General features: G+C 34.7%; 2 protein-coding genes across 3 annotated transcripts; both read left to right on the forward strand.

Annotated features, from left to right (window-relative positions):
* Window positions 1-2,353: 2,353 nt before the first annotated feature.
* On the forward strand, window positions 2,354-6,260 carry LOC116171630. The gene is made up of 5 exons (XM_031488579.1): window positions 2,354-2,444; window positions 2,719-2,831; window positions 2,883-3,459; window positions 5,276-5,414; window positions 5,462-6,260. The coding sequence occupies exons 2-5, from the start codon at window positions 2,795-2,797 to the stop codon at window positions 5,771-5,773; spliced, it is 1,065 nt and encodes a 354-aa protein (XP_031344439.1). The 5' UTR covers window positions 2,354-2,444; window positions 2,719-2,794; the 3' UTR covers window positions 5,774-6,260.
* A 618-nt stretch (window positions 6,261-6,878) lies between these two features.
* LOC116171028 (sodium-dependent phosphate transporter 1-A) lies at window positions 6,879-12,878 on the forward strand. 2 transcript variants are annotated; one of them, XM_031487666.1, is made up of 7 exons: window positions 6,879-7,023; window positions 7,771-8,049; window positions 11,022-11,264; window positions 11,310-12,120; window positions 12,172-12,357; window positions 12,408-12,560; window positions 12,607-12,878. In XM_031487666.1, the coding sequence occupies exons 2-7, from the start codon at window positions 7,857-7,859 to the stop codon at window positions 12,695-12,697; spliced, it is 1,677 nt and encodes a 558-aa protein (XP_031343526.1). In that variant the 5' UTR covers window positions 6,879-7,023; window positions 7,771-7,856; the 3' UTR covers window positions 12,698-12,878. The 2 variants fall into 2 exon arrangements, with proteins under 2 accessions (XP_031343526.1, XP_031343527.1); XM_031487667.1 differs by lacking the exon at window positions 6,879-7,023 and adding an exon at window positions 7,109-7,708.
* The last annotated feature ends 423 nt before the right edge of the window (window positions 12,879-13,301 follow it).

The following is a 13,301-nucleotide window of genomic DNA, read 5'->3' on the forward strand; positions in this document are numbered from 1 at the left end:
GGATGAGTGTGGATCTAGTCATGATAAAAAAGAACATGCACTAAACCCCCACCCACCCAAAATTAAAGACAAAGAACGGGAAATTCTTTAAACTTACAATGGTTTTAAATAATCCACAAAGGCACATAGAACACAATTTCAAATAAATACAAACTTTCTAACGACTTCACTAGAAAGGCGGTTTGTAAATAAAAGAATTATTATTTTCAAAATTGCCCCAACGGTGTACCGTGTAGGTGGGAGTTCTACCAATGGAAAGTAAGAATTTATTAAGAGGGGGCCCAGAGTTTGCAAAAATGATCCTTATTTTCACTGTCGCAGACTCACATATTTTTACCTTTATGAATGTATATCGTATCGTAATATCGTTTACGGCGATAGTTGCTTCAGTGCAAATGCAGGAGCAAATTTTTATTTTGTGCTGGCGCTTGGTACATATGCAACACACATAACATGTTGTAATTTTAAAGAATGATCAAAGATTTTCATTTTTATAAATTTGATGATAGTAAACTGCTCGAAATAGAAGCAGTACGAACTAGAAAAGGGCAAATGCAACTTTTCGATATTAGCAAAAGCTCAGATAATCGACTTTTAATTACGACATGTAAAATTTTGTATTTCACAAATTAACAAATTCTCCAAAATATTTTTGTTCCTTTTATAGGTACTTTCCTCCAACACTTTCGAGATATTCACAAGTTTTCACATCGCCAGTAGATCTGTGTTGTTTAACTTTAGACGATTCTTTCCACTCTTTGATAGGGTACCCTCCATTGATACTCCGGATCAAGGATAAAGTAGTAGGTACAAATGTACAATATGCTTTTAGTTTTCTCTTTTACACAGGGATACTGTATGCGAGATACTGTATCCGACATATAGTTTGTCGTCAAAATTCTTATCAAATACACTTCGCAAACTTAATATTCTAAACTGCTCTTTCGCAGTGAGGTACTTTTTCGGCGAAGAGTGCAACTGCGCTTGAAAAATAACTATTTAAGATTATTGTTTAGTGATCCAATTGATCCACCACACTGTTTATAAATAAATTACATTTGGTATGTTACCAACAAATGTTTAGTTTTGCTGGAAATTCAAACTGTCCGCAGTAATTTTGGATCCTCCGGTATACAAGCAATTCCCGTATACTAATAAAAAAATGTGTTTACCACAAACGAGGGAGATCCGCTAGCACATCGGGTTTTATTTTTCCAATTTTCCGTCTTTATTATGCAAAAAATTGAAAACTAATACGGTTGATTGACGTAAAAATTTTTTTTCTACAAAAAACCTTAATACATTAATTGCTCTAAAATAATTTGGGGAGCCAATAATAGCATGTTCTGAATTTTTCATTGAAATCCCTATGATGCGTTACGCAAGTTACCACCCTGTATGTAAATACAGTGATATTCATGTAGAAGTAGACATGGGGATTTCCTATAGGAATTTCCTATGTCTACTTTTAAATGATAAAAAGTCTTCTGAAGGACGCCTAACTTTATGCAAGCAAAATGACTATACATACAACAAATGAAGATCGGCCTGTTATATTAATTAATGTGAAAATTATCGCTTTGACTTCCGTATTCTAATTTTCGTTCGCGTGCGATGTATTCAACTAAAGAAAAAGTTGATATTTCCAATTGGTATAGTGCCGGTAACAGGAGCTTAAGAGATTTATTTTCTATGAAGTCAAAGCAACAATATTCAAATTAGTAATTAATATGACAGCCAGATCTTTATTTGTTTCTAGAAGTTATTTTGGTTGCATAGAATTAGGCGTCCTACAGAAGAAATCATTATGTCTACTTCTACATGAATATCATTGTATGATTCGAAACCATTGTAAAAAAAACGCATCGTTCTAACTCTCGGCGTTTCCGAGCAAACGCTAAAATATGAAAAAGATTCTAGAATGACTTACAATATTACATTTAATAATAACCGCGTAATTAAAAAAACTGATGGACCAGAAATGATATAAAAATATCCGTTTTGGTTTCTACAGATGATATTTTAGCCTATGAACAATTACCTACCCATATTCAGCGGTCTTTCGCAAACAACCATGACCCAGTATAAGTATAAGTTGTTTAGATTTTCTATATGGTACTCCATAAGAGCCCTAAAGCTGTCCGCTGTAGAGTATAGGTAATTGCATTGATTATATGTAGCAAAGAGCAAATGTACTCTTTGATTATAGTGTGTATAATCGTTGAGTAAATGATCCTTCAATCAACGGTATAGTCATATTGTAATGGACACCGCGTAACTTAAACTTAATCCCCCCCTGTTCATCATAGGTCACTGAATTGAAATGCCAACAGATGACGCCACCGATGCCTGAATAATGAAATCTGATGATCCTAGTTCACTACGTGAGCAAATGGAATTTTTTTGTTTGCCATAATTTCCACTGAAAAGATTTCCAAAAAAAAGGTACGTTGATTAACGAAAAGCTTAAGAATTTGATTTCCTTCCTGTCAAATGCCAGAGGTCAATCTGTCATACCTTGCTGTCATTCAGTTCTGGTAATATTCGCAGCATTTTGGCAGTAGCCAATATTTTGACGTATTTACATTTTATACTGATTGGCTCAAGAAATTTCCCCAAATTTTTTAATGTTCTCCAGTTTAAACATTCAAATTTGAAAATTTCCAAACTTGTGCATGCTACTATCACTTATCGTGATGTATTATTTTTGTCATTCCCAGGGAAGCTGATGGATTTTGGCATAAACTTGCCAGAGTGATTTATTTGTGACTCATTTTTCGTAAACAAAACGACCATGGCCAGCACCGAAGAGTTCTTACTGCAGGACACTGGTAACGTTGGTCTTGCACACATCTCGCTCTTGCTCAAAGGCTGTGTTTTAGTTATAGATCAAAATTATCAATCTGCCAGTAGTGCCGACGATAATGATTCTGCCTCAGAAGAAATTGTACAGTTTGTAGATGGGCCGTATTTAAATATGAAAGCTAACACTGTACGACGAGGAAGAGGTCACCTACCCAAAGATTCTGTTAAGATTTTAAAAAATTGGCTTTACGAACATCGATTTAACGCCTATCCTAGCGAAATTGAGAAACTAACTCTCTCTCAAGTAACCAATCTAACTATCCTACAAGTAAGCAATTGGTTTATAAACGCGAGACGCCGCTATTTACCTGAAATGATGAGGAGAGAGGGATACGACTCGAATCTTTTCACAAATCCGCGGCGCGGAAAGAAGCAGAAGACACAGCTACAGGAACATCAACAATACATACGAGATAGCAAATATATTAGATTAGATCATTCGTATAATGAAGCAGAGTTGTGCCAGTCCGATGATGAACAGGAAATCGATCTTCAATCTGAGAGCTCAAGTCCAAAACAAGAGAAGTTCAATCCATGGCGGACGGATATACATTACGGCCTTATTATAGATACACCTACCTCAAAAAATAAACGGTTTGTATTTGTTTTTCGGGGGCTTTCCTACTTCTAGAGACGTAACGAAATTTCCTTCTGTTTTATGCTCTTCCCGTATTTTATATAGTAGTATCATTGATTTATATGTTTGAGTAGTGGTAAAGCGCTTTTAATACTATGAATTTACACACAATTAGCAGTACAGATGCCTACACTATGTAGCAAGAGAGAGAGACATATTCACATCCGAGTTGGTTCTCTACTACAATTACAAAAAATATGTATGAATCTTACTAGCAATTACATGACAATATCGTAATGATCAAATACCTTTTAGTATTTGATTTGTTTAACAAGATTATTTCTAAATTTTTAAGTACACAGAGCACGCTCTCATCACTACTGAGGGGGAGCACTGAAAGCCGATTAAATTGTCATGTTTTTTGTAAGTCCATTCCTGCAAGTCAAAAATTGTGCCACTTTTATAAAGGTAGTTGGTGTGACTTTGCCGCATAAACAATTGAAATTGTCACAATTTTCCGGTTCATTTTTATTTTTTTTCTCACAAGAAGGTTATTATGTTCACAACACAAGTCTTATAAGTTCTAGGTTATGTTTACAGTAATGTTGCCTATTGCCTATTGCTCCAGTCACATGATTGGTGTGTGCTCCACAACCCATGTACTCTTGTATGATCAAGGGGTGCATCTTTTTTAAGGGCAACTATTAAATACTGGAAGTTGGAGCCTGTACGTTTCTTTAAAAATATATAATAAAATTTAAAAATATAATAAAAAATAGTGGTTGTCATTAAAAAATGACTCCCCCCCGGCGCGTGTAGATTGGTTGCAAACTTTTTATAATGTTGGATACCAGAAATGTTGTTTTGAAGATATATTCAGTGTTCCAGACACGCTGGGTATTTGCCCCCTCAACCTTTCCATCTGATATCTGTCTGATATTGCGGTTGTCGAAAAGCACGGGGGCAATAGCACTTTTTTATTATTGGAAATGTGCTACAGATTTTGATTGTCGATCGAGTTGTCGATATTTTAAGTATCCGCATTACTATTTCCATCACAAGAATATTTGAGAACATTTTAGGTAGAGTTAGGAGAGTTGGGTTTTGGATCTGGGCCCGTTCACATAGCTCATCTACTGTGCCTCAATTGTGCATTTGTGCTCACGGTATGCCCTTCTAAAATTAGGCCTTTTCATACTGATACTGTTACATATTAATTGGATTGTACAGGGCGGAGGTTGTTTTTATGGGTAAAACAAAAACTGCATAATTTGTGTACACAATGCAAGGGTTGTAAAAAAGTAATATAAGTAAATTTCTTCATGATTTCTGCCTAAGCTGACTTTTTATGAAGTGCGCGTTGTAGAGGCAGTTATATTTATTTTTATTTAATATGTCTATCTAGTGTAGTATTATTTCTCTACAAAATTACATTAGTAAAATGTGCCATATCGAAGCAATTATATATTTTTTTACTTTAAGTTACTCAATCTGATAGTACCTACATGGTATATCTTTCGCGTGGATGCATAAATACGTCTTTTGTGCTGATGTCATCATTAAATTGTAAACCCCATGGTTTGGAACCAATATAACAATTATTTAAAGCGACACTACCCAATACTCCCCCGGTTGGGGGAATAACTATTAATTAATACATAAAGATACTACTAAATAGCTTTTAAGTCATTGAATAAACACTTTATTTATTCAATGTTTTAAGTATTACATTTTTTTTCATATGAGGTAGTAAAGCCCCTTAAAGAATCATAAAGTAAGCCTAGCATGTAAATTGTGACGTTTAGTATTAACAAAACACCACCCTTATTATAGTAAGTCGGACAAACCACAGACGGAAGTAGGTGAGCTATCCAAATTGATTAAATCAGAAAATACGTCCAACATAATTTATCTCCAAAACGGTATGGCGAAAAATGTAGTTTTAAAAGTAATGCCTACAACCATAGCCGAGGTAAATAATACAAATCGCGCTATCGAAAAGTAAACAAATGTGTTTAGGACAAATTTGGCAACGAACTGTATGACGCTTCGGATGACGAAGATGAATACTATGAAGAGGCGATCAACCCGGATGATTTGCGCCTTCAAAGGGAAATTAAAGTAGAGCAGTTGGGAGATTCAGATTCGGAGATACAGGATGATACTTTTCTGTCGGAAAGTATATTCGCGCCGCCTTTGGATCAAGATGATCGGGATGAGCACGACGTATTTGTGAACGAAATTACTATAGAAGACTGCAATAATGTGGAATTGACTTGTGATGATACCGATAAAGTAGTAGATGCAGAATCGGATTTAAAAACTTTGTAGATTGTAACTATAGGTATATATTTATATATTTATTATGCCCTGGTTAATTTTAGGTTCTTCTTTATTTACTATTGTTGGTTTTCAGGCAGTAACTGTTTATCATGTATATAATTTACCTAAAGAATGTTTCATTTATTTTGAGGTGTACCTTGTAATTAATACCCACTTTACATTTTAATGTAGGTTTCATAATCTTTTGGCTTTGTAAAGCAAAAATCTGCCGCTTTTCTTAGCACGGCATGACCTATTCCAGCAAACGAAATATATCTCATGTGATAATTTTCTAAGTATAACTTATTTTATTTAAGAAAAAATAACAAAAATATAAAAATTTCTAAATAGTTAGATTTTACAAGTTCTCGCTGTTTTCCTCATGTTAATGTTATGTGGAAGAATGAACTTAATTTGTTTTTTTTGTTGTGTACCGTTAAGTAAACAAATTCCGAAAAGAAAGTTTGTAATATAAAATTAAATTTTTTGATTCTTTGATTTTGGTCATTATTAGCCCTTGAATTTCAAAAAACAATTGACTAAAGTATTTTTTTAAAGCACCTCTCCTTTGGTTTTACATTTTTTATACCTTATCCTGAAATAACACATCAATTTCCAGTTTTATCCCGATTTTGCGTTGTTTCATCATGGGAGTTTGTTTAAATTAAAATATTTTATTCACAGCCAAGCCAATTATACATAATATAACAACAACTACATATTTTAATAAATAAAAAAATTTGATACAACTGAATACAGAACAATCTACGAATTCTTCACTCATCCATAATTTTTACACTAGATCTTAGGGGGTTGATTCTGTCCCACCTGATTAATATAGCTTCTAAATCAAATTTTTTAATCAGTATGATGGAATTGTGCCAAAAAAAGCAAGTAAGAATGTATGGCGTGATTTTAATATAAAAAAACGAAATATGGCGACGCGCCTGCGGTAAGTTGCTGACCTTAAATCGCAACAGGCGCGCGAAGATCGAAATCTTTCTACTGAATACGGTCCTGATCAAAGCCGAAATTCCAAACATTAAAAAACATCTAAAATCGTGTTATTTTATTTTCATTAGAACAAATTTAAATTAACATTTACAAAAATTGTGAACATTGATTGACAAAATGTGTAAATATAAAAATGGAATTTATTTAACGGGGAAATGTGCCACACATGCGCACTTTTAGTCGGTCGTTAACATGGCGGTGCTTAATATTTGACCAATTTCTGACGACAGTGCAAATTTTGCCAAGTAAATACTTAAATAATTAGTAATTTATAAAATTAGCATGTTAGTTCAATTATAAATAGATTAAGCGATGCTCCTCAATTTTGGTTTTTGCATGATATTGTGTAATATCATTAATTTCTCCCTTATTTGTACCACGTGTTTGGGAAAATCGATTTTTGTTTTTTGCAATTTTAAATGCATTACTGGCAGTTGCGAAAAATACGTGAAGTCACTTACGATTGTGACGTAATTAATGGTCGCGAAAAGAGTGTGGGAATTCCTCTAATGTTTTGATTCATAAATTAACCGATTTCCCGCCAAAAAAAAAAGGTAGTCGAAATTTATTCTGCATTTAGAATAAAGGTCAGCGGTTTTGGCGTAGGCATTTTTGCGGAAAATACTGTAACATTTTCTTTAAAATTGAAGTAGGGGGTGCCTTACGCGCAGGTTCATAGAAAAAAAAACGTAACTAAAAAAGCGGTCGACAGAAAGTCGAAATATCTAAAACAGCACAGTCTTGTTTCAATTCGGTTTTAATTACATTATTTAGTTCCGTTGGTGCTAAAAGGTTTTTGCAAATAAATTTTCAACAATCGCGATGCTTGTCCAAAATTTGATATGCATGTACTGTGCACTTTTTTTAAATGAGGCACATTTTTCCAAAATGTGTAGTAGGTGATAAATTAGTGATCAAAGATACATTTAGGTGGGTAGTATCGAAAGCCTATGTTTTTCGAAAATATTATCACACTGTCCTTTTCTTTTCAGAACCCTCATCATGATGAAACTCCAGACAGAATAACATTTTACCTCTCGTGACTGTGTAATCGTCATTACTCATTTAATTCGTCACTATGGAACCATACTCGGACCACATCTTATGGCTTATCGTCCTGGGTTTTATAATTGCTTTTGTGTTGGCCTTCGGAATTGGTGCGAATGATGTCGCCAATTCGTTCGGTACCAGCGTCGGATCGAAAGTCCTTACAATATATCAAGCTTGCGTTTTGGCCACTATTTTTGAAATTGCCGGTGCGGTGCTAATAGGTAAGATCTTATATAATTAGACTTAAGTGCCAGTTTTCGTCGTAAGTAGGTGGGTATAATTAAAATAGAACCATTGTCAGTACAACACCCTAAATATATGAGCGAGTTCAAGAATGTCTATATTTAATGTAGAAAAAATTCAAGTTCATTGCATTGGATTGGTAATTGTAGGTCATCTGTATGCAACGTGACAGAGTTCTAATGTAAAAGTAGCAACTAGTCCATGGTTAGGAACAATTGAACTGAAATAAATTTTTTTCCAGAGAGAAAAAATTGCAATATAATTAGTTCTGTTCGAATGAGATCATTACCCCAAATATTTTTTATGACTACAAATTTGTGGGTTTGTTCGTTACCGAGATACAATCAGGATTTTATTGTCTTACTCTGCAAACAATACGTTGCATGTCTATAATTTCATGGTATAGTTTTAATACAACTCCTAAGTATTGTGCAGTATAATATTTTTATTAGCCCTGAACTTGACCTTACTGCAACTATGAATATGTTAATTATCTTCTGGTATTAGGTACTGTCACACTTAGAAACAGTGTAAGTGAAATGTTTGTGTATCCTTTAGGGTGCCTCGTTTTAACAGTTTGCAATGAGCATACCTCCTGTATGGTCAGATTAATTAGAATTTGGCGAAATAATTAGAAACACATTTGTTAATGAGGTTGAAAGGTGATCATTCTTCTTTGTTAGAGAATTGTAAAGCACTTTGTGCTATTGATGTACCCATAGTTACACTCGGTCAGTCAGCTGTTGCGAATCATGCCATCACATCACATTTCATTCATTCCCCTTTTTAAAGCATAATAATTAATGACGTGATCTTCGTTAATTCATTGTTTTGTGGAAAAATTAACATAAATATCCTGTGATGTGTCATTTTTCATTGGTCAACCATTACAATTTGAAACCAAGACATTCAAAGGAACTTTTAATGTGAGGAAGGTATTGGAAAATGGAATGGGAGACATTTTGAGGTACTTTGTGGAAAATGAGGTACTCTAGTAATGTTTTAAATCCATTCTAAATTTGTACTCAGTTGTTTATAAATCGCCTTGCGCCACCAACACCAATTTTTCACTTATTTGAGTTTTTGCGCAATTTTTGGCAAATGTTCTTAACATAATAAATTGCTTTTTGTAATAAAGGAAAAGCCCATATTATTATCACGATCTGTGTAAACGTGAAGCAGTGTTCAATTAAATTATGCACATATTAAATTATTCATTTGGAATTACATTCGGCCTGGTCGTACCTGAACTTTGGGATATCAATTGAAAAATTCCGCCTTTTTAAGGAGCACATACAGATTTTCCTAACAGCAAGCTTTCATGTCTGTTCCTTGAGTGAATCCAAAAGTCAAGAATTTTTTCGGGGGGGAATATTATTTCGGGGACGAAATTCTCTTGTGGCCAAATTTGATGAGCTAATATCCCTAGAGTATATTCGGAATCGGAGATATTCAGCAGGAGCAACTATGGGCTAAGGCGCTAGCGGAAAATGAGAAACTTTAAATAATTCATTCATTCAATTTATACGTAGGTGACAAATTTAGCGTAGATTTGAAAAAAAATCAAGATTCTTGTCTTGGATAATGTGCAATCATATTTGTAATTTTCCAAATATGAAACATTATCTATTAGGATTTTGTCTGCCGTCTCGTATTGAAATTGAACCCCGGGCACCCCCATAAAGATCGTTTGACTTTGAATAAGATGGTCTGATTGGTGGTATTGGTAGTACCTTCGTTCCAAAAAACTGTCTTGCGGGTAATTAACGCTAATGAGTATCTATCTTTGCTTAAACATGTAGAGTGGGCGTTTATTATTTTATTTTTTCATTCAAACTGATAATTATCATATGTCAGCTAGTTACTTAACTTTGTACATGGGCTAATCCCGCTAATGCCAGTAACATTTGATGTCGCCAAAATCTTAAATTCTACTTTCTGAATATAAGTTCCATTTTTAAGAAAGAAAAACGTTAAACGAGCGTTCGGTCTGCATCAGGACAGTTTCTTAAGGGAGGTTCTTCAAAGAACTTATTTTTAGAATCACTATCATTGGCAAAGTACAACGTTAAAGACGGTTTCTTTCAATTAGGTACACGACTTTGAAGAGTGTTGGCAAAGTTACATTTCTTTATAACAACTTTGCCAAAACTGCGTAAGAAAGAACAAACTTAGTCATAAAGCTATCAATAACTGTTGATGGATTCAAAGGATGATACCTACACGGATTTAATCGAGGCCTACGATACTTACAGGCCGGAGCGCTCGAAAAAGTCACGTGACGTTAGGAGTCATATGAAATACATTACGGCTTATGGAAAATTCGTGCGCGGCTCCACTATTTTTTTTACTCCGGATCCGTTCAACATAGAGCCACGAAATTTCAATGAGAGCTTGTCAATAGTACACACAATCAAATTATGGTGTTCGTTAATTTTTAATAACACTAAAAATAATTAATTTTTAGGTTTAAAGTATTGAAGATAAAACGATGTTAGTAAATCCGCGTTTTTCTATCTTTACATCATCATATTTCTTTTTCTAGGAACTATATCATTATAATCTAGAATGATATTCGCCTCCAATTATGCGTATATGATGCCTAATCTGATATTAGTATAGTTTTAACAGGCCCTACAAAATCGCGCATTTATTATCCGCGCAGAGAAAAATTCAACATGCGAGAAACTTTTTTGTTATTGCTATAATTGTATCACATATATCGAATGAATTGTGACCAAAGGACACAAAAATGTTCTTCAGAAGGAATTTTTAAGAAATGGTCTCTTGTTTTCTTTTTTTCAGCAGCTGAAGTAAATAGCGCGATTTCAGAATAAGTGAACGCGCAAAGGAATTATTATGTTTCAAATAATTTGTTGCTACTGAAAAATTAATTGCTATAATTTCCTGTTGGTGGAGCACAATAATTAACACGCAACATATTTTGCAGGATACAAGGTGTCGGATACTATGCGAAAAGGTATCTTGGACATTTCAGTATACGAGGATGCCGAAGTGGAACTAATGCTGGGATGTCTGAGTACTCTCGCCGGTAGTGCTGTGTGGTTAATCGCTGCGACTTTCTTGAAAATGCCCATATCTGGTACCCATAGTATCGTCGGTGCCTCCATAGGTTTTAGTTTGGTAGCTCGTGGCACACAAGGTCTTCACTGGACTATTTTAGGAGCAATAGGTAAATGACATGTTGCCCAGCAAAGACTTACAGTTATCTTTACAGTCGGCTCATGGTTCATATCTCCAGTTTTAAGTGGAATTACATCCCTTATTATTTTACTAATCATAAAACGCTTCATTTTAAATACTTCGGACCCGTTGAAGTCAGCCTTTTATAGTTTACCGCTGTTTTATGGATTTACAATTTTAGTCAATATTTTTTCAATTGTACACGACGGTCCAAAATTACTCTACATGGATAACATTCCGTTATGGATGGCAGCTGCTATAAGTGTGTCAGTCGGTTTGTTAGCAGCAATTTTAATTCAATTAGTCGTCGTACCGTGGCAGCGTAAACGTATCAGTGAAGAAATGAAAGTGGAGCAGCCACCGGTTAATTTTAACATAGGCGAATCTTCCGAAACGTCGCCCGAAGGTAGTCCGAAGCCCTCTCAACGAAATTCTCAAAATTTAGATCGGCAATTAACAATAATAATGGAGAATACGGAAATGTTACCAGTGGGAGGTAAAATGTCAATGAAGTATATGTTTCCATCACCACATCATGATAAGAAAAATGGCTATACGGCCGGAAACCATCTAGAGGAACATCCCAAACATCTTCCAATAAACGAAAGCACCGTCACACTAAGTAGCGATATCAATCCTGCACTGTCGCCAAGTTCAAGCGGAGTTCCTTTAATTATGAATAAAAGTTTTGCTAAAATTGAGAACGACAAGGGTATTTGTGCCATAGAATTACAAGAGAATTCAGATCTATATGGTGAGAATAGGAGTGTATCGAAATTATTTAGTTTTCTACAAGTTTTAACTGCCACTTTTGGCAGCTTTGCACATGGTGGTAACGATGTGAGGTTTGTTCGAACTTTTAACTCTGAAACTCAAATGACGCATTTATTTTCTAGTAACGCCATCGGGCCTTTAATCGCGCTGTGGTTAATATATTGTGAAGGATCTGTTCAGCAGCAATCTGAAACACCTTTATATATCTTATTGTATGGAGGAGTCGGAATCTCGGTTGGTTTATGGCTGTGGGGACGGCGAGTGATACAAACAATTGGAGAGGATTTGACAAAAATCACTCCTGCAACGTACGCTTTTATTTCATTGTAGGACGTTAACGCTAATTTTTGCATTTCAGCGGATTCACTATAGAAATAGGTGCAGCTTTTACAGTATTACTAGCAAGCAAAATCGGTATACCCATCTCTACAACTCATTGTAAAGTCGGGTCAATCGTTTTCGTAGGTTATTTTAGCTCTTCACGCAAAGGGGTTGATTGGAAATTATTCAGGTAACGCTAGCGATTGTTTTACACTGTTTTATCTGTGGTTTTACAGGAACATCGTGTATGCGTGGGTTGTTACAGTACCGGTAACGGCCTTACTTTCGGCTGGTTGCATGTATGCACTTACATCAGCAGTGCTGTAATCTAGGTCCAATTTTCCCTTCAAAGGCTATAATGTTAGTTACTTAACTAAACAGAAGCAATGTAGTCAGTGTTTAAACTTTCAAGATGCATGCAGTACTTCCCTTGCAAGTATTTGTTAGTAGAACGCTGCACTTAACTTGCTCCAACTTTAATTTTGTAATCGGCGATTACTTAATATATGATCAAAACCTGTGATGGCATACTTAATTGCTGCCGTATATATTTAAATTTTTTATATGTTACATTTGCATTGGGAAGTGTAAATCTGTATCAATTTCTCGAAGAAGTTATACTATTTTAGATTGTATTTTCTATTGTTGTTAAATGCAAAAATGTATGGCACATGTCAATTTATTTGAAAAAATTAGAAAGATAAATTTTTTCATAAAATGATTACTCGCATTTTTACGTACATTTCCACCGGGTGACCCTAATCAAAAACTAAAAGATAAAACTTGACATAATGACATGATATTGGTAAATGTACAGTGGGTTGGGTGCGTTAAACCCTGTCCACTTAAAAATTAAGGCTTATATAAATAATATGTTGACGCAAAATGTTCAAACCCATTGTTGGGGACTCTCCCTGGCCCCCAACAGACG

The sequence above is a fragment of the Photinus pyralis genome, unplaced genomic scaffold, assembly GCF_008802855.1.
Source record: "Photinus pyralis isolate 1611_PpyrPB1 unplaced genomic scaffold, Ppyr1.3 Ppyr1.4_LG5, whole genome shotgun sequence".
NCBI lineage: Eukaryota > Metazoa > Arthropoda > Insecta > Coleoptera > Lampyridae > Photinus > Photinus pyralis.